General features: G+C 41.6%; 3 protein-coding genes across 4 annotated transcripts; 1 reads left to right on the forward strand and 2 right to left on the reverse strand.

Annotated features, from left to right (window-relative positions):
* Positions 1–25: 25 nt before the first annotated feature.
* On the reverse strand, positions 26–9,530 carry dhrs12la (dehydrogenase/reductase 12-like a). Its single transcript, XM_046388632.1, has 10 exons — positions 9,280–9,530; positions 7,142–7,275; positions 5,908–5,990; positions 5,712–5,807; positions 5,464–5,545; positions 5,317–5,378; positions 3,578–3,682; positions 2,931–3,021; positions 2,635–2,772; positions 26–935 (listed from the first exon to the last, which is right to left on the reverse strand). The coding sequence occupies exons 1-10, from the start codon at positions 9,333–9,335 to the stop codon at positions 820–822; spliced, it is 963 nt and encodes a 320-aa protein (XP_046244588.1). The 5' UTR covers positions 9,336–9,530; the 3' UTR covers positions 26–819.
* A 689-nt stretch (positions 9,531–10,219) lies between these two features.
* ap1s3a (adaptor related protein complex 1 subunit sigma 3a) lies at positions 10,220–14,459 on the forward strand. Of its 2 annotated transcripts, none has more exons than XM_046390173.1 (5): positions 10,220–10,457; positions 11,695–11,873; positions 12,553–12,661; positions 13,940–14,087; positions 14,172–14,459. In XM_046390173.1, exons 1-4 carry the CDS (start codon positions 10,455–10,457, stop codon positions 14,084–14,086), a joined length of 438 nt encoding a protein of 145 aa, XP_046246129.1. In that variant the 5' UTR covers positions 10,220–10,454; the 3' UTR covers position 14,087; positions 14,172–14,459. The 2 variants fall into 2 exon arrangements, with proteins under 2 accessions (XP_046246129.1, XP_046246128.1); XM_046390172.1 differs by having other exon boundaries at positions 13,940–14,077.
* A 144-nt stretch (positions 14,460–14,603) lies between these two features.
* scg2a (secretogranin II a) lies at positions 14,604–18,431 on the reverse strand. Its single transcript, XM_046390171.1, has 2 exons — positions 18,301–18,431; positions 14,604–16,908 (listed from the first exon to the last, which is right to left on the reverse strand). The coding sequence occupies exon 2, from the start codon at positions 16,898–16,900 to the stop codon at positions 14,975–14,977; it is 1,926 nt and encodes a 641-aa protein (XP_046246127.1). The 5' UTR covers positions 16,901–16,908; positions 18,301–18,431; the 3' UTR covers positions 14,604–14,974.
* Positions 18,432–20,199: the final 1,768 nt, after the last annotated feature.

The following is a 20,199-nucleotide window of genomic DNA, read 5'->3' on the forward strand; positions in this document are numbered from 1 at the left end:
GCAGCACAACAACACAAAACACTGAGTCATTTTCTCTTTATTCAAGCTGGCAAATAAAGTCAAGCCAAAGTCACGGTCAGTAAAAGGCTGTTTTTAAAAGCGCTCTTCAGACATTACAGAGTCATAAATACATGGGTTTTATTGCACATGTCGTGTGGTGCATTTAAGGCACACGGCAAACAGAGAGAGCACTTCATCTCCAACCTGAGCTCAACCTCCACAGTACAGAAAGCTGCAGCTACAGCTGCAATACCATACAACAAATACACAAGTTACTGACGCGGCTGTTAAATACACATCACCTGACATGTTTGTAAGTCATCAAGACACAAGTATGAGATTGAACCCATAGCTGGTGCTCTGAATTGATAAGGTGTAGGTGCAGGGTGTGTGAATGACTTTGGTCACATCAGATTCCCATCTGATTGACAACTTTCTTAAAGTCAAAGTAACAGACTGGATTGTGTGTGTGTGTGTGTGTGTGTTTATATGGTTTATGAGGTTGCTCTCTCCATCTGCAAAATAACATCCTCATTTAAAGGCATCATCACTATCAAACGCTTTTATACCATTAAATGTTTAATCTTTATAAAGCTGATCTCACAGACATAATGTTATCACAGAAACAGTTATGGCGCATTACAGACCTTCATCCCTCAGTTATAGGTGAGTTTAATCTGGCATTGTAAAGCTAGTTGTTCAAAAGATCACTCCAAAAGATCTATGTACTCTGCAGGGGTATATGACATCATCATGGGGATGAAGCACTGAGTCCAGTGTTAGTGTTGATGGTGTACTGGTAACCGGGTTCCTGCTGTCTCAGTGAGGCTGAAACGTCTTGGCCAAGTCTTCCAGCACAGACAATAACTTCTGCTCCTCCAGGGGAGAGCTGTGGGTCCAGGCCAGCGGCAGGTGGGTGGACACCATCTTCCGGTCTGTGCACAAACACAGGAATTACCATAAAAGTGTGTATTTATTGACTCTTGTCTAGTACCCAGTCACTAGTGTGGCTGTCATGTTGATGTGATATTGACTTCTACAAGGTGTCAGAGGACCTGCTCTCTTATGGTCTGTGCTTGAATAAAGCCAATAAAGACAGAAAACACGTGCCAACGTCAGACACTCGGCCAGGCATTGCTCCTGACATGTCATTCAAACACAGTTTCTGAGGGTTTCACCAAGTTAAAGGTTTTTTACACCTTTGTAAAATCACATATAACACACTTTAATGGGAACTAATATGTTTGTTTCAGGACAAAAGCTACTTTGTAGTAAAAATTGAAAATCTTAGTGTCAAAATTTAGAATAAGTAGTGATGTACTGGGATGTACTGAAGTTCTGTGCTTAAGTACTTTATTTGTACTCTACTTGAGTAGTTCCATTATCTGCTAGTTTGTACTCCCACACCTTGCCATTTTGCAGGCGAATATTGTTCCACTATATTTACTTTACTTATTGTTTGTTTTTGTGGATTCAGGTTATTTGTTTATTCAGGGCATGGAGACCACTGAATACAGACACTGCTGCATCAGTGCCAAATTTATTTCATTAGCAATCGGACAAAAACACTAATAACTATAACTGGAAAAATGCTGGATCTTAGAGATGATATTTGGTCCATCCCTACAATTTACCTACCTGTTTCACACTCACATTGGCATTGAAGTATGCAGGGAAGATATGACCTATAATTACCTATAATACTTCCAAAAGTAGATAACAATTATAGCCAATGATATAATTCATTAAATTAATGTGACCTGGATTCAAACAAGAGATGTAAACAGTACAAGACATAATTTTGATTTACATATGTACAAGATTGGATTTTTGTGAGTGTTGCCAAAATAGTAGTGACTGTTTCCATGTTGACAGCTGCTACAATTTTGGCACCTACAGCAGTTTGGCTGAGTGAGTGTTGACATGAGATAAAGCAGTGGGAAAAAGCCAAACAGACAGCTTGACTGGTATTTGGGGACACACCTCAGCTGTGAAGGCTCATCCTGCACCAAAATCCAAACAGACTGGATGTCTTCTGTCAGTCAAGCATGTCCTCTCCACGTCATACCAGTATTACATAAATACACTGAGACCAGTGAGGTGGACCAACGTGAATTCAATGAAAATTGAGGACACCAGACAGCCTGATATCCCATCACATTAAAAGATGAATGCAGTGTGTTTGTGTCACGGCTGAAGTGAGCTTTTCATATTCGGCTACAGCCTCCCACTTTAAAGGCCATTGGGGTCTTTGTGTGTCCGTGTACACCAAAGCGCATTTGTGAATGTGTTTGTGTGTGCGTGTGTGTGTGCGTGCTTATTGAGGCACTGTACTCTCTGGCAGTATCTGGCACCAAAAGCAGCCCACTCCAGCTGCAGTGGACACAGGCCAAACCCTCACACACATAGACATACACACACACCATGTCCACCCACAACTGACAAACACATAATTCAGCCAATGGTCTTCTCTTCTCTTCTCTTCTCTTCTCTTCTCTTCTCTCCCTTTCTTGCCACTTTTTGCAGTCTTAAACTAAGTATTACTAAAATAGTATTTTCCCCTTTTTTAATACACAAATCCCTCATAAATAAGCAGGTAAATGTAAATATCAAAGGATTAGTTTTGCAGTATACCTTGATAGAAACGTCCGCTGGGGTTTTTGGCTGCAGCCTCAGAGACAGCCAGCCAGACCACAGTGTCGGCCCCCTGCTCCGGGGTCCGCAGACTGTCCTTCATAGAGCTGTGAAAGTCTGGCATGGCATTGGCTACCGCTGGGATACACACACACAAACAGAAAGACAAGGACAGAAACAAAGCAGATTGATTACTAGTAATAAGGGCCTTTTTTATAAAGGAGATGATGCTGTTAAATTTGTCTAAAAAGTTTGCCGGCTGTAAAGTCTCAGTATTGTATGTGAGCTGGCAGTACCTGGAGTGTCAACCCAGCCAGGATGCATGACAGAGAAGTGGATGCTAGTGTGTGTCTTCGCCAGCTGCTCTGTCATCACCACCTGCTGCCTCTGAAACACACACACACACACACACACACAAAAACACGAGTAAATGTACCTTATAGAAAGCTTGGACCACGAGCAGGTGAAACACATGAAATCGAACCAGGCGTAGATATAAAGCACACAGTCTTGGGTGTCATGAATCACAGTTTGTAAACTTAAAATGCCGGCAGGATAATAGTTTTCACGCACCCTTCTATGGAATCTGATCAAAATTTCACACTTTCATTCACACCATTTAATTGAGGTTCGTTGTCGTGCTAATAAATTCCACAGCTGCTATATAATGAAAACCCCTACACTATATATTTCATTCATGTCAAAAGTAAATCTGATCTCAATCAAACAAACAAAATGTGCAAATAATCAGCAATACGTACAACAACTATCTACCCTGTCAATGTAGCACAACCTTATCAATCTAGTCACACAACTCTATTTTTATTTCTATATATATATATATAGAAATATATTGTTTTGTTTTTTTTTTTTGACAAGACCATACATTTTATGCTTTGTCTGTTTCCTAATTATCTCAGCAGGTTTCAAGCTCACTTCTTACTTTGTGCTGGGCGTAGACCATGGTGCCATCATAGCGGCCTCTCTCAGACTGCAGGTTTCCTGTCCTGAGCTTCTGCACCAACATTCCCCCTGAGGACACTGTGATCTGAATACAGACAGATGGACACATGGGTGAGGGACTAAAGATGGATTTCATATAATATCTGTAACATGGAAACCATTAAAATGCTGCTTACATGTACACCGATCAGCCACAACATTATGAAGACGAGGTTCCCCTTTTGTCCCCTAAACAGCCCTGACCCTTTGAGACATGGACTGTACTACACCTCAGAAGATATGTTGTGGTATCTGGCACCAAGTAGGAGAAGTCCTGTAAGTTGCAAGGTGGGACCTACATGGTTTGGACTCTTTTTTTCCCTGCACATTCCACAAATGCTTGATTGGTTTGAGATCTGGAGATTTTGGAGGCCATGTTACCACCTGTTGTTTCTTGAACCATATTTGCAGTGCAACAGGGCACATTAACCTGCTGAAAGAGGCTGCTGCCATCAGAGAATACCGTTTCCATGAAGGAGAGTACTTGGTCAGCAACAATGTTTAGGTAGGTGGTACATGTCAAAGTAACATCCGTATGAATGGCAGGACCTAAGGTTTCCCAGCAGGATATTGCCCAAAGCATCACACTGCCTCCTCCGGATCGTCTTCTTCCCATAGTGCATCCTGGTGCCATGTCTTCCCTGGGTAAGCAATGCACACACACCCAGCCATTCACATGATGGAAAAGAAAACACGATGAATCAGACCAGGCCACCTTCTTCCATTGCTCTGTGGTCCCTTTCTGATGTTCACGTGCCCATTGCAGACGCTTTTGGTGGTGGACACGGGTCAGCATGGGCACCCTGACCGGTCTGCAGCCACACAGCCCCATACACAACAAACTGTGATATATTGCATTCTGGTTCTGGTTCTTTCGGTCAGAACCAGCATAAATTTTTTCGGCAATTAGAGCCATAGCACGTTTTCTATTGGATCAGACAGCAAGGGCCAGCTTTTGCTCCCAACCTGCACTAATCAGCCTTGGCTGCCCATGACCCTGTTGTCTGTTCACCGCTTCTGGTCTACTTTTGGTAGGTCCTGACCACTGCAGACCAGAAACATCCCACAAGAGCTGCTGTTCTGGAGATGCTGTGACCCAGTTGTTTAGTCATCACAATTTAGCCCTTGTCGAAGTCACTCAAATCCTTACATTGACCATTTTTTCTGCTTCCAACACATCAACTTCAAGGGTAAAATGTACAACTGTTGCCTAATGTATCCCATCCACTGCTAGGTGCCATTGTAACAAGATAATCAATGTTATTCACTTCAACTGTCAGTCTTAATAACGTTATGGCTGATCGGTGGTTGCATCTTTTATTATAATGTTAGAATATGAAATAACACTGATGGTGATAAAACTTCACTTAAATGAAGGACTTTTATAGAGTGTTTGGTGTTAGGCACTAAAAAAAATATCTATGCCTGAAATGTTCTTTCTACTAATTTTCAGGATGTTCTCTGAGTGTGTGTCTTATTCATGTGGCCAGCAGTGAACCACAAACAGCCACAGCCCAAACCCATTAAATGTCATTAAGATGAATTACATTTGACCACGGCAGAAATATCTACAGACTCACTGTTCCAAAAAGTTTTGAAATCATCAGAAGTCTATAACATATGTGAGGTAAGGCTAACAGACAGCAGGAGATTGTGACAGCTTGCATCTCGTGGACTCACCACTCTGGGGTCTGGGCTCTTCTCCAACAAGGGAATGAGACTCTTGGTGAGAATGTAAACCCCTAGAGAACAAAAAGCTTTTCATGATTATCCCCATTTTTCCTTCCCATCTTTTTCTTCACACATCAGCCCTAACATCTGACTCACCAAGGACGTTGGTGGCAAAGCTCTTCTCAAAACCCTCAGCGTTCACATCCCTCTGACTCATGATGGAGCCTGCGTTATTGATCTGCACATGTTACAACACAAAACATTTCAAAAAAAATATGAGAGAAGTGAAGTGGCACAAAAAAGTCAACAGTGAGTGAGAGGAGATGGACAACAGTAAATCTGAGATAACAATCTGATTACACACTAGCATATGTATATGAAAATAGATAACTCATGTGACTCACCAGTACATTGAGGGCTTTGTATTTCCTCTTGAAGCCCTCAGCAAACTCCCAGACCTTCTTGGTCTCAGACAGGTCCAGGATGTGGACATAAACTTCCTGAAATGACATTAAGTATAATGAATGACATAACATCTGGGGAACCAGAGCCTGTCCAGTGTTTTTGAAAAAGCTCGTTTAGAAATGAGTCATATTGTACTTTATTTCCTGTCTCCTTGACAATTTCAGCTCTCGTCTCCTCAGCCTTGTCTTTGTTCCTGCACACCATGTGAATCGTTCCACCTGTGACAAAGACGGAATAAACATTAATGTTAGGACATCAGCTTAGAAGGAGAGCATGTGAACACAGTCAAGAGAGAGAAGAAGAGTGTTGAATTCATTGTCAACTTTCTGTGATACATTTGACTCGATAAGATCTCTGAATGAGCTGCAGTGTTTCATTGCTCAAATGTTTTGTTCAATTTAATTAAAAAAAAGTTTGTCAAGTTTTTTTGTTTATATATATATATATATTTAAGTGCAGAGAATATCCAAACTATTCGGAGCATGTTTCTCACTCATTAGTTAGAACCTTTTCAGGACACTGGAAATCCTTCTGTGTGTTGTAGATTTGATTTACAGATGAATAATGTTTTTTGCTCACTTTTTTATACATTTTTTTCTATTTTATTGCAATGTGTGGAACTACCAACAAGATCATGCTTGTTGGTAGTTGGTCCTTAAGCCACAAATGATAAGACTGAGGGGTAACAGGCCTATTTGTCATCCTCCTCTCTTTGTATTTCCCTAAGGAAAACAGGTTTCAACAATTTCAGTTGTCTTTTGAGGTACAACAAGTAAGTCACTGTTTAATGAAGACTTGATGATTGGTACTTGTGAAGAAGCTAGTAATTAATATTACTATTAATTAATTATTACTATTACTTAATATTACTATTAATTAATAGTAATAGTAATTGAGGACACACAGTCATATAGCTGCCTGAACTGTGAGGACCTATGTTTCTGGAATTCTGGAATATTTTATATTTTACATTTAAGGTACACTTCAAATTAACTGCCACACTTTTTCTTTCATTTCCAGGCAAGTGCCAACTATAAAATGAAACATTTGGAATGTTGTTTCTTGTGCTGTTCTGCAGGGTTTCCTAGTTGCAACCACTGGGTTCACCGGAGACAGTTTCCCTTTGGTGCAGCACCTGGGCTTGTACCTGTGCATCTGTACCTGAGCTATATCATGAAAGATTTTTCAGGACTGTGTGATCTGGAGTTAACGTAAGTATTGCACACTGAAACTTTTGTGCAGATCTGATGGTTTGTATCATCCAAAATTGGACAGTCTTCCATCCAGTTCTACACAATTACTCCTTTTGCAGTGCACTGTGTTTGTCCCACTGTATAAGCTAAAAAAAAACAGGCAGAAGGATTGGTACCCCTCTTAGCGATGGCCATGGCAGTGGCTTTCCCAATGCCACTGTTGGCTCCTGTTATCATGAAGGCACGTCCTGCCACGGACACCTCCAGGTCCTTCTCCACAAACCTCTTGGAGGCTGACAGGAAGCCAGTTCTGCAGGACATGAGCATTTACTGTATTAAATTCATGTCAGCAACTTGTTCATCTGGACATGTTTAATGTAATGCATCTACTATATATCAGGGTTCATCTGAGCGTTGCTGGGATGAGATTTAATCTCACTGAAGTGAGATTAAAAGGGTCGAAACGATTAGACTCAGTGGAGAGCAACAGCAATGAAACAAATTCAGGTCTCAGAGAGAGAGAATATATATGTGTGTGTGTGTGTGTGTGCATGCGTCTGTGTGTTCAGATCAGAAAGGGTCAGTGTTCGGGTCAGTCCGGCTACTGTATGTGTCTTCACAGCTTTACTGTACACATTCAATGAAGGCGAGAGGGTGCCTGGCATCATCTCTGATGAGAAGCGCTTTGGGGTGAGACTACCGACGCTGACAACAGGATCGGTGTATGTGTGTGTGTGAGCTTGAGTGGCACCAAGGACTTCAATTCCCCTCATTGTCCTGGATGCCATTGTTGAGGGTGGGTGAAAGGGGGGGCGACGGGGACAGCGAGGGGGCTAATACTGAGGCTAAATGCCGGCTCTGTTCGATGGTGTCATGCAGAGAGCTATTAGTGCAGGGTCAGAGCGGGTTGCCGGGCAGCTCTCTGGGAGAAAAGATAACACAGAACAAAGGGGAGAAGGGAAACAATGACAAAAGCACCTCTTCAGACAACTTGTCTTGCTTTATACTGATGAGGAAAGGCGCCTTAGGGCTGAAATAGATCAAATAGGACTGGTAAAGCATTTAGAGCCCTGTTGTGGTTGAACTATATGCTTATGGTCTTACATGACTGCTGCTGAGCCACTGTTAACTTTGCTAAATTCATAAATGAATGATATTCGAAGATGTGCTGCAGTTCAATTCTAGTTAGCAGGTCTGTAAAGTAAAACCTCCAGTCAGGGATCAACAACCACTGGTGCAAACAAACATCAGCTGCATTTTCACCACAACATGAAGCTATAAATCTTATCCCTTTCAAAAATGTAGCCCTTTTACTGTGTAACTTCTGACAGAGCCCATCCTCATACAGTGAGAGGAAGATTGAAATATATACATTATACATTATGCATTTATTAACATGTGAACGTCTTCAGATGTCTCGTTTTGCTCAACCAACAGTCAAAACCCCAAAGATAATTCAGTTTAGCATATAAAACAGAGAGACACCAGCAACTCCTTCACATCTGACGTTGGAATCAGCAAAAATGATCAATCACTTATCAAAACAGTTGTTGATTTGTTTTCTGCTGCTCTCACTGACTCACTGACTATTCATTTCAGGATTATATATCATGGTGTTAACTTTAATTGAAATTAAAATTTTTAAGAGAGTTTTAAATTGAACATTTCTGAGAGCCCCCGTTTCCCTGTTCTAGACAGTGAGCTGGGTTAGTTCTGTATGGTAGTGACCCAAACCCAACCAGTCTATAAGGATCTTTAATAAACCAACATACTGGCTCTTTTAATATGAAATAAAGAGAAACTCAAACTCATTTTTCAAAATATCATAATTATTATTAACATTATTATTACTTTATTTTCACAAGAAGCAAACTATCTCCAAATTAAAGGCTCCAAATCAGACAGTTAGAAAACAAAGATAAGCTTGCAAAAGTTCATTATCATTTTAGTTGACACAAAGTGCCCTGCGATGTTTAGAATAGGAAATATAATAAAATAACAACAAAACCACGAGACATTCAGTTTAGCAGTTTAAGGAATGTTATTAGTCGTTATCCCGTGAAGTATTGAGTCATTTTCTAAGATATGCCTTTCTTAAATTATGATACATTATAAATGCATTAATGTATGTATCGTTTTAATGCCTTGCTTTCCGCAAAGTTATTACTCTGAAAAAATAATAACTAGATTTATCCTCCATACACACACAAACACACACACTGGCGCGGATGCACACGGGACAGAAAGTCAGAGACTAAACCCAGTTTGTAAGAGAGAACGGTGATGTGTGAGCAGCAGAGAAAACACGCCTTACCTGGTGAACTCGGTCACTCCCTTCAGGAACCAGGCGGAGTTGCGGTACAGAGACATGATGCTGCTCTGGAAGCTTCTCGCTTCGCTCAGCTCTCTCCTCCGCTTTTACGCACGACCAAAACCACGTGTAGCTCCGCTAAATTAACATGAAACAAGTTCACCGGCCACCCAGCGGCGGGAAGCATGGCTGCATTAGTTCTACTGCCTGTAATTTAACCTACAGACCAATGGAAACACGCTGGTTGGCTACTCCAAATAAATGCACACGCAGTTGACAGCACTTCATTATTTAGTGTTTAACGTTATATTTTGTATGTATGCGTTTAATGGCCCACTCCAGCTCGTCTCCCACAGGTGAACAGAGGTTGGTGGTGAAGTACGACCTGAAACATAAACCCAAATACAGCAAACCACAAGCCTCTGACATAATAAAGTAAAACCTTCACGTAAACACAACAGTTAGATCCAGATGCTACGTTATTATAGCTGATTTAACGTAGTTTACCGGAACTTAAAGTTAGCAGTGTTGAGTTAAAAATAATATATGAGCACAACATTTATGAAAAACAATAGGATGGATTAGAGAACAAAAAAGACCCCCTCCCTTTCCCAGAGCAGTAGCCCATAAATGGAAAATAATTAATTCGCCTTATTACATGTAGAATACCTGTAGTTGTCTATATCATCATTTTAATTTACTATATCATAATTCCTGTCATAATCAGTTACAGCTAACTTCAGTAACTCAAGAATTTAACTCAAAACAGAATAAAGCGACGTCTTTTAGAAAATTGGAAATCAAATCAGATTTGTGGATTTTTCACGCGCGCTCAGTCGTTAATATCACACGAATGCACGTGACTTATGGCAACAAAGACTGACTCTAAACAGAGATTCCTGCAGAGGATGGACAGCAGGCCATCCGACTGCGCTGCACTGACTCACCTGCCTACCTGCAGCCTTGTCCGGTGGCTCCTCGTCAGCCAATCAGCGGCTGGAGCGCAGCGGGGCGCGGCTCTGGAGAAGGTGTGCGCACTGATTTCTGGGAAGATCAACAATGTCAGCGCATCCGAAAGCACGGGACACCCGGTAGGACAGGAAGGACTTTGGGATAGAGTTCCCTCCTATACCTTAAGGATTTGACAAGGGTGACTACTTTGGGACTGCTGTGACAAAATGGTGAGTATACGAGCTTGTTGCTATGGTTTTATCCACGCACCTGTTGGCAGTAAAAGGTGTCACAATGCAATAAACGTTCCAGGTAACTGCTGTGTATCCTCAAACCACTTCTGCCTCTTCTTCTGATTCTGCCAGCCAGTTTGGCACTTCCTTGAGTGGTCTTGATATTTTTCATGTGACACGTGCGAAGAAGGGAAGAATCATTTATCAGATTTGTCACATGGCATTACAAAATACTCTCCTGAGGAAAACCTTGTAAAAGGATGGACACTTTTTACAGTGTAATACAAGCATGTCATGTCTGACATGCAAATGAATGCAAAGGAACCGCTGGTATTGTTTGCTGAAGTTTAAATGTATTTTTTTTTTAATCATTTATACAATATTATTAAACAGAATCAATAAAGATGATTTCACACAAAATAGTCATAAAGCTTTTAAGAATTTGAACCCAAATCCTTCTTCAAATTCGTCCTGCAGACAGTTGCATTTGCAGTTGCGCTTGTGTTCTTTGCTCCACATGTCGTGCTTTATCTTGATGTAGGCAGAAGCAGTGCTGCTTCCAGCTGTACCTCAGGGCAAAGTGCTCTCATTAGCTGCCCTTGCACAACAATCACATTGTATTTACCGTGTTATTGCACCCAGAGTGATAAAGATGTTTTATGTTTGCCAGGTGATTTTTTTCACATCTTGTTGTGAAATCGAATTCCCGTCTAGTGGTTGTTTTAGTTGCAGGTTCCTTTGATTGTAGTTCAAGTGTGGGTATTATTACACTGTGTGTGTGTGTGTGTGGGTGGGTGGGTGGACATGTATTCCTGTAGTTGTGCGGAGAAAAATCTTTTCACGCAGTCTCATTGCCAAAGGCTGCCTTATTTATTATGGGGGCAAAATGCAAGTCCCCACAATGTAAATCATTAAATATTATGGTGAAGACCTGCTTTAAGGTTAGGATAACGTTAGGGTCAAGTTAAGGTAAGGGTTAGAATTAGATAAGTAATGTTCGTTGTTATGGTTAGGTGGTGGTTAATCCTCCAGGAAATTAATGCAAGTCTATGTAATTTGACTTACACAAATGAGAAAGACACACACATTTTAGTTGTGTGTCTTTAGCCCTCATAGCACAAGATGTTGAGTTGTTGTTTGTTAGAGTTTTTCTGTAGTTGTCTTGCACTAATTTGTGTCCAAAGGTTACAAATTAAAAAAAATCTGTGGTTTTTGCTCTTTTTCTCATTTTCAGATGCGCTTCCTGTTGCTGTTCAATCGGCAGGGGAAGCTGCGACTGCAGAAATGGTTCATACCAATAACAGACCGGGAGAAGAAGAAGGTGATCCGGGACATGATAATGGTAGTGTTAGCCCGTCCGCCACGTTCCTGCAACTTTCTCCAATGGAGAGACCTCAAGATCATTTACAAAAGGTGGCGACAAGAGACAGAGCTATTCTTTCAATTGTGTTATAATTACCAGTACAAGATGATTTTTTTCTGAGTTTTGACATCAGCCTTCCTGATAGACCTGTTCATCGAGCAGAAACCACCTTTGACTCTGTGTATGCTTAATTTAACTTAACTTGCATGTCGTCTTTGTTAATGCCCCAAAATTGACGCAGTTGACAGACACACCCTTTCACAACAAAGAGCAGGCAGACGTGGACAGAGTGGAGCGGCAGTTAAACACACAGAGCATGGCCTGGATGTGTGGTTATACTCTCCTGGTTTTTAGTAACCACCTTGTAATAAAAGTAGAGTGACTGGGAGTGGACAGAATAACAACTCGCAGGATGTTGGGATTCATTTTGCCACATGTAGAACATTTATGAAGCTTATACAGTTAAACTTAGTTAAACTTGCTGTAGTTTTAGACTGATATTTTGATCATCCCGTGAATATCTGTACTGTGCATACTGCAGGAAAATCAACAGTAAAACCACTAAACAACAGAGCAAATAATTACACACAATCATTTCTTGAGGCAAGTATAATTATACAGAAACATGTTTATGCTTGTTCTTCAGCTATGCTTTTTTTCCCTTCATTTCTTTGCAGCTTTGTGGCAACCACCACTGTAACCTTTGGGCTTTGTCCTCTTCAAATGCAGATATGCCAGTTTGTATTTCTGTGCTGGACTAGAAGCCCAGGATAATGAGCTGCTGTCCCTTGAAGTGCTGCACAGATATGTCGAGTTGTTGGATAAATACTTTGGCAACGTAAGTAGAGCTGAAAGTCGTGGAACAAACAGAAGAGACTCTGTCTGTGTTTTTTAGTTGTCCCTGCGTGCCCTGCCTGTGTGGGGACACAAGGGGCTTTCATTAATTCTGGAGGGACTGGAAGAGGTTTTAGTACAAATACAGTAATTAACACTTATTATGTACTAGTAGATGCTGTATGTTGTGTTAATAGTAATGTGCAGTACAGTATTCATTTAGCCAAAGGATAACTTGTTGCTTGATTAAATTTAGCTTAAATCTATCACTGATGACATGACATGAATGTACACCACATGGCAGTAAATAGATATAAAGTATTTTATGTGTAACACTACACATGTACAGTATGTGACTGTTGAACACCTCCGTTTCAAAGCCATGGGCGTTAATGTGCTGCTATAACAGCCTCTACTCTTCTGTGAAGGCTTTCCACAGTGTTCCCAGTCAGGCTCAGGAGCATTAGATAGGTCCGATGCTGATGTTGGTGGGTAAGGTCTGACTCGGCCGGTGTTCCAGTTCATCCCAAAGGTGCTGGATGAGGTTGAGGTCAGGGCTCTGCAGGCCAGTCTAGTTTATCCACGCCAAGCTGGGAAGATGATTTCTTGCTGGACCTTGCTTTGTGCACTGGGGCATTGTCATGTTGAAACAGTAAAGGGCCAATCCGAAGCAAAGATGGAAACACGTTTTGTCTAAAGTATGATATGTATGCTGTGGTTTTAAAATTTTTCTCCACTGGAAGTCAGTGGCAGGTGTGACAAGGCACTGTTAAAGAGGAGAGCGACAGAAAACTGTGTGGTTCAGTTTTAGGCACAGTTCGTACTATAATGCACAGGTCCAAGGCTGAACAGTGTGAACTACTGTGACTTCTGTCATCCACTACGATGCAGGAGTAAATCCCTTCTGTGTCTCTGACTGTCTACCAGTCTGACTCCCCCTGGTGTCCATAAGCTGCCTTTGCTCCAGAACCACTTGAAGTCCACCTGGCTCCTTTTGATTTACAAAGCAAAGCGAGAGCCACACCTTCCTATTTACATAAACTCAAACAGTGACAAACAATGAACGTGAAAGGAGCAGATGGAGGGGGAGATATGATAAAGAGGCTGGCTCTGTTTATCTTAAAGATCTCATCAGTTTTTTATTTGATCAGCTTGCTATTTCTATATATATTCATTTAGGACCTGGTCATCCGTAGTGGTGCGTGAAATTACCATCCATAAAACAGATCACTGAAGTGTAATTTATGTCAAGTCTAATGGATGGTATATTGTTCTGTTTCAGGTTTGTGAGTTGGACATCATTTTCAACTTTGAGAAGGCTTACTTCATCCTGGACGAATTCCTGATGGGAGGAGAAGTCCAAGAAACATCCAGAGTAGCCGTGGGAGCATCAATGGAGGAGGCTGACATGCTCCAAGAGGTACTTTAAGGTACTTTAAGGTACTTTGTGGTAGACATAGGCTTTTCTTGTTACTCGTGTGAAATGGGTTTTCATGTGTCTGCTCTTCTCACAGACACTGGAGGAATACTTGACCAAACCTGCCTACTGAGCCAAAAGAGGACGAGAGTGTTTCACATTTCAAAACTTGAAGCAAATGGTTCATTTCAAGCAACATTTTTATTCAGTGGCTGATGGTGACTCATTTGGCGTAACACTGTGGTCATACAACAACCACAAACGTGCTGATCTTGTTTCCTCTTAAGGTTTAAGGATTGGAATTATTTTTGAATATGTAAGTACCTTTTTAGCGCGATGTCTGTTAATCTCAGGGTTTTATGACAGGAGATAAGACTCAAAAAAGTCAGTTGATCTAAATACATTTTTTTCTTATTCTTATATGTTTTTGTAATCTCAATAGTAATACATATAAAGCAATACAAATTTACTTTGAAATTGATGCACTGTGTAAATGTAAATGAAGAAACACTACACAGTAAGGAAAAAATAAAGTCAATGCTTTATTAACCTCAGGTATGTCACATATGACCACATTTAAGAAAGAATTACCATAAAACACAAGTGAATCTAGAGGATTCAACACTGATTTTGGTTGTATGTGTGTGTGTGTGCATTAAAATGCAAGGCTGGTGAGTCACATGTACTGGTTGTTAAGTGTTGTTGAGCCACAAACTTATTTAAAAAAAAAGCATCAAATGAATGGCTGAACACTCATATTTCTGCTAATAAATAAGAACTGTAAACCTACAGAATAACTAATTTGACAAATTGACAACATGTTTTATTCTTCAAAATACTTATTTTCATCCCTCTTCCTCCAACAAAACTATATATGTGCGTGTGTATCTACAGCCTTATTTATATTCCATGGGCTGTCTTGGCATCAGTATCACTATCTTCAGGTTCTGGGTTCAGGTAGCTCAGCAATTTCATCACCGCCTCATTGTCAAAGCCTTGCATCTGTGTGTCACCACCCCTCTCATCATCCTCGGACTGTCTCTTTTCATTTGGGCTTTTGTCTGAGTCCATTTGATCAAAATAATCCTGTATCGCCTGTTCAAAAGAGCCTGTCACGCTCTGTCCATTTTCGTCTCGCTTTTGGCTCGCCTTGTTGTTGCTCTTGTACGTGGGGTTTGGATACTGTGCCAGCATCTGAGCTGCTAAATATGCTGCCAGTTCATCCTCATCCACTGTGTCATCATAGTCGTCCTTTAATGTGCTGGGAAGGCGCCGTTGCGTGGGAGCGGGTTCCCCCGAACGCCCCGCAGGCTGAGTGTGAAGTCGTGACAGCGAGCTTTTGTACTGCTTCTGCTTCCTGACAGGAGCTCGATCCTCACCGCCCCCTAGCCCCAGGATGTTTAGTATCTCTTCTGTCCTCAGCTCTTCAGGGGTCTTCTGTCTATCAGGAAAGCGTCTGTTGTAGAATTTAGTTTCAGGAATCTTGTGCATTTTTTTTGAGGATATCTGAGAGAGCCTGCTTTCTACTCTGGATAATTTGTTGTTCTTTTGTAACTTGTCTTGATTCATCCTTTCTCCGGTTTTGAACATGTCCAACAGGTCTTCGGGTGGGATCTGATATTTTCGGGAGATCTGAATGAGCTGGTAGATGGCCCGTGGTTCTATGCTGTCTCTGTACTGTGTCTGAACCACTCTCCTCTCAGCCCTCTCTTTCTCTTCTTCCTCTATCTCGCGTTTCTGCTCTTCTTCTTCTGTTTTTTCCAGCACTTTCAGAAGGTAATAGTCCATCAGGTTAGCAACATCATCTGCATCATTTGACCTCTTGACTGGGAAGCTTTCATCATCTTCTTCTTCATCATCCTCATCAGCTTCTTCATCATTTTCATCGACATAATCAAGCCCTCGGTTTGTTTCATGTTTGTTGTCCCTCTCGTCTCCCTCCTCCTCCTCCTCCTCCTCCTCTTCCTGTTCTTGTAATGGACCCAAGTCTGTGAAATCCCCGACTACACCATCGTATGCTGCATTCCTCACGTTAAACATGTCATCATCTTTTTGCTCATCATCCTCCTCCTCCATGTCATCCTCCTCATCTTGGCGTTTAGGCACGGTCTTGGCAGTAGTCAGCTTGTCCAGTTCGTCAAACACAGACTGCAGTGTTGCCAGGTTCTGAGGCGTATACTTCTCCTCCACGTTCTCGTTTGTGCGTTTGAAGGGGCTTTCGTGCTCCCTGTCTGGCCCCTCCTCTTCCTCATCCTCAAACATTAGCGGGAGCTTCTTGTGAGGCCTGATGCCATGTTCTTTCTGATGCACCCTGGGGTACATGTCGTCCTTTTGGCCTGCTCCGTCAATGCCGTGGTGAAGTAAAGCTGGCTTGGAGGCCTTTTCAGTCTCCTGGAGGGTGCTCAGCACAGCCTGGAGCAGCTCTTCACTCTTATCTTCCCTTCCCTCTTCTGCTTCCTCCTCTTCCTCATCTTCATCTTTGCTCTGCATAGGATTAGAAGCCAGCCTCAGCATAGAACGCAGCTTCTCCGCATCATCCATGTGGCTGACATCGTACCCTGTAACAGGAGGGGCATGCTGCTGGGAGTCAGTGCCGGTCCTTTGACGGAGGCTCTGTATGTACTCCAAAGCTTTGAGCATGTCAGCGTTAGGAGCCTGGTGGACATTTCCTCTCTGTGAGTCTGATTCACTTCCTCCCTGTCTGTGCTCTCTGAGAGAAGCCCCTTGAACACCAGAGGAACAGAGGAAGATGAGGATTAAGAGGAGACTGGCAAAACAAATGAAGAAAGGTTTGCCTGTAGTGAAGGTCTTGGGATGTGACGACATGGTGACGCCTGCAGAGAAAACACAAAGAGGCACATGTCAGCAATGACCTTTACACATTAAACTAACAGGTTCGCAATGGTTACTGCTCTGGCATTTCTTAAATGTCTTTTGCTCTTATCATCGTTTTAAATGTCGGGTCTGATGATTTGTTTTGATTTAAAGGCAGGAGATCAATTTAAAAATCAGATCATGACTTTTGCTGTGGTCTGAACCAGGTCAGATACCTTAATTTATCTTAAAATATCTAAATATCTGTATTAAATGTCTAAACTGCTTGACAAAATCCAGCTAAAAATACACCCTCCCAAGACAAAAATACCTTAAATTAGACATAGTTTTAGCTTATTGTAGCATTGTTTTGATTGTAATATTTATTTATTTTGTTTTAGTTTTTGCATGTATGAAGCACTTTATATTGCACCAAAGTTAAAATGAAAGATGCAGCAGCAAAATAAAAAAAAGATGTGAGTGATGTCTGTAAAGCAAATGGTGGCTTCTATTTATTACAACATCACCTTCATCATCATCAACATCATCATCATCTGGAAGTGGTTGATTACGGGGTCATCAGTGAAAAGTATGAAGCAGAGTGTTTATATCTCTTGTTGCTGGTATTTTCGGATCAGACTGGAATCCTGCCGCCTGTTTGCCAGCAGCAGTAATAACAGCAGCGTGCAGCTCCCGTGCAAATCTCATTAGTCGTCAAATTGCTTCTCTGAGTCACTGCACCGTCGTCAAGGTAACCCGGTAAGGCTGATGTTCCCATAGAGGATCTCTTTTAACCGCGCAAAACCTTAAAACCCAGTTATTATTGTTTTTACAGGTTTAAGTTAAATTAAACAGTGTTCTGTTGATAATAATTGCCCTCCAATGGTACGTTTTCTGCCTATGGGTACATGCGGTCAAAATACAAAAAATATTATTTGATTAAAATGATTTACGGAAATGTTTTATCAAATGTTTATGTTTTTGAGTGGGCTAACCTTTTCCAAAACACGAGACAACAAAAAAGAAAAATGTATTTAGAAAACAATGATTTGCTGTCATTTGGACGTTTAATTTTCCTTTCATTTTATGAAGCCCTAATTTGAACTGCTGAACTTAACTTAGTCGTTTCTACTTATTAACCCATGACAGAAAAGTAGCACGAACGAACCACAGAGCACAAGCAATTCTGAATAAGCACAAACGAAACTGGAACAAAGAAACTGCGGTCAAAACACAACGCAACCTCTTCGCCTTCACGCCGGTGGTGGTGGTGGTGCATCAGGTTGGCGAAAGAGCTGCTGTCACAGAAGCTAGCTTAGGTAAGTGAAAAGAAGACTCAAAGGAAGCGTGTGACAGGAAACATTGTTTCGAAAAGTGTAATGTGACTCAGGCAGTCAACAACCAAGTCCTACCTTTGTAGTTAGTTTCTGTCGAGGCTCGTGAGTGGACTGAGCATCTCTCTGTGTCGCGCTGTTGAGTGTGCTTTCAGCACCGCGGACAGCTCCTATTGCTATTAGAGGAACCACCTGACTCGTGCGTCAGAGAGCGAGGAGATACGCAACACAGGCGCGCGCACATATAATTAACACACACACACACACACACACACACACACACACTGCTTCTCTCTCTGAATATGAACTGAAGTCTGTTTTGACCTCGCACAGCTCAGTGGAAATGAATAAATTCATAATGGAGCTATATTTAGGGCCACTGACTGACTAAAGGGCTGATAAGTTCTGTCTGGGCTCCGGCTGTGTCCAATAACATGAACTATCATGAACGTATAACCTTGGTCATTAAGAAGACGTAGTGGACATTTTCTTTAAGTCGGCACATGGTTGAGAGTGGAAGAAATAGACCTTCTTAAATTAATTTATTCATATTCTAACGGCCTTCCTCTGAGCTTAATTGCTCAGTATATTACTGGTGTTGGTTCATTTTGTTCTTCACTGACTGTGGCTGAGTGTCACAGTTATATTTCCCTCTGTAGTAGTAACCTCTTAATGGCTGCCGTCAGTGACTGCTGTTGTGTCTCCGCTGCAGCACTGAGGGACAGAGACAGTTAAAGTCCACCGATGACTCACATACGGACTCCGCCAAAGCCCGAGTCGGGCGGGGTGACAGACTGCAGAGGGGAGTGTGTGTGTGTGTGTGTGAGCAGTTTCATCGTCAGCCCGCGCGCACTGTGGTCTCTATTTTTGGCTGCCTGTCAAAAACGTGTGGAGTATGGATCATCGTGTGTGTATGTGCGTGTGCGTGAGTACGCGCGCACATCATTTCATTCATAAATCCGTCTGGTCGCTGTGTCTGATGTGAGCTCAGACTATCCTGTACACTGACCTGCTTGTCTGGTATTCAGTACATCTATCTTGTTTTCAGCTTTGTCACAGCTGTAGTCTCTCAGTAGTTTCCTCCTCTGTATAGAGAAACAGGGAGGTTTGTGATTGTACCCACAATGAGTCAGAAAAGTCTAACTGTTGAAATACAAATGTATAAACAACTTGGTGTGTTTGGGGGGAAAAAAAAAATATGTGTCAGTATTTCTGGTTTGGAGCATTCTAAACAACATAAACAAAACATAAACGTTTCCTAAAATGTTTTTATGGCACCACATTTACAAATCAAAGGAAAAATATTCGGTTGCTTTAGAAACCACTGTGCCTGTGCTGTGGACAAAAAAAGAGCAATGAGACAACTGTGAACGTCCTTTACACTCATTAAGGAACTCTAAAGGCTCCGGCCTGTCACATTCACAACTTCTAGGTATCGAGCCACCTGAAATATATGTATTGATCTCTGTTTTTCTGTAGGATTGCAGTGAAATGAAGCTTCATTAGAATAAGGTGTACCTTTCTTATGTTGCCATAGCATTTCAGCACCAGGAGACCACAAGAAACCAGGACAAAAGAGCAGATTTTAATCTCCGGTCTCCCTCAGCCTAATTACATTTTCCTTCATGACGAACACACATACACATGCATACACACACAATGCCAGTTTTTGTGCTGATAAAGCCTGAGCTGTCTGGCTAATTGCTTGTGGTTGTATCTGAGGTAGGATTACTGGTAAACAGAAACCAATTACAGCTCAGTTCCACCCCCATTTCCACTGTCTGTCCACTAAAAAAAAAACACAAGGTTTTCCTCGGGTCAAGTCAGAAGTTTCTTACAGGCAATTAGTCGTTTTCCTCTTTTCGCACAGCATCGTGGTGAAAGTGTTTGGAGTCACATTTTCATAAGATGGCGGATGTGAAACTTTTTCAGCATTTACCTCAGGTTACAGTCTCATTACACTAATTGTGAAATGGC

This window comes from Scatophagus argus, chromosome 5 (assembly GCF_020382885.2).
Source record: "Scatophagus argus isolate fScaArg1 chromosome 5, fScaArg1.pri, whole genome shotgun sequence".
Classification (NCBI taxonomy): domain Eukaryota; kingdom Metazoa; phylum Chordata; class Actinopteri; family Scatophagidae; genus Scatophagus; species Scatophagus argus.

What these genes read in the sequence shown, in the direction of transcription:
- dhrs12la (XM_046388632.1), bottom strand. Translation starts at nt 9,335, where the DNA reads ATGTCTCTGTACCGCAACTCCGCCTGGTTCCTGAAGGGAGTGACCGAG. An exon ending in CTTTGCCACCAACGTCCTTG is followed by an intron (nt 5,379 to 5,463) that starts GTGAGTCAGATG and finishes TTTGTTCTCTAG; the next exon opens with GGGTTTACATTCTCACCAAG. An exon ending in TGGCTGGGTTGACACTCCAG is followed by an intron (nt 2,773 to 2,930) that starts GTACTGCCAGCT and finishes TGTGTATCCCAG; the next exon opens with CGGTAGCCAATGCCATGCCA.
- ap1s3a (XM_046390172.1), top strand. An exon ending in CTCAAGATCATTTACAAAAG is followed by an intron (nt 11,874 to 12,552) that starts GTGGCGACAAGA and finishes CTTCAAATGCAG; the next exon opens with ATATGCCAGTTTGTATTTCT. An exon ending in TGGATAAATACTTTGGCAAC is followed by an intron (nt 12,662 to 13,939) that starts GTAAGTAGAGCT and finishes GTTCTGTTTCAG; the next exon opens with GTTTGTGAGTTGGACATCAT.
- scg2a (XM_046390171.1), bottom strand. Translation starts at nt 16,900, where the DNA reads ATGTCGTCACATCCCAAGACCTTCACTACAGGCAAACCTTTCTTCATT.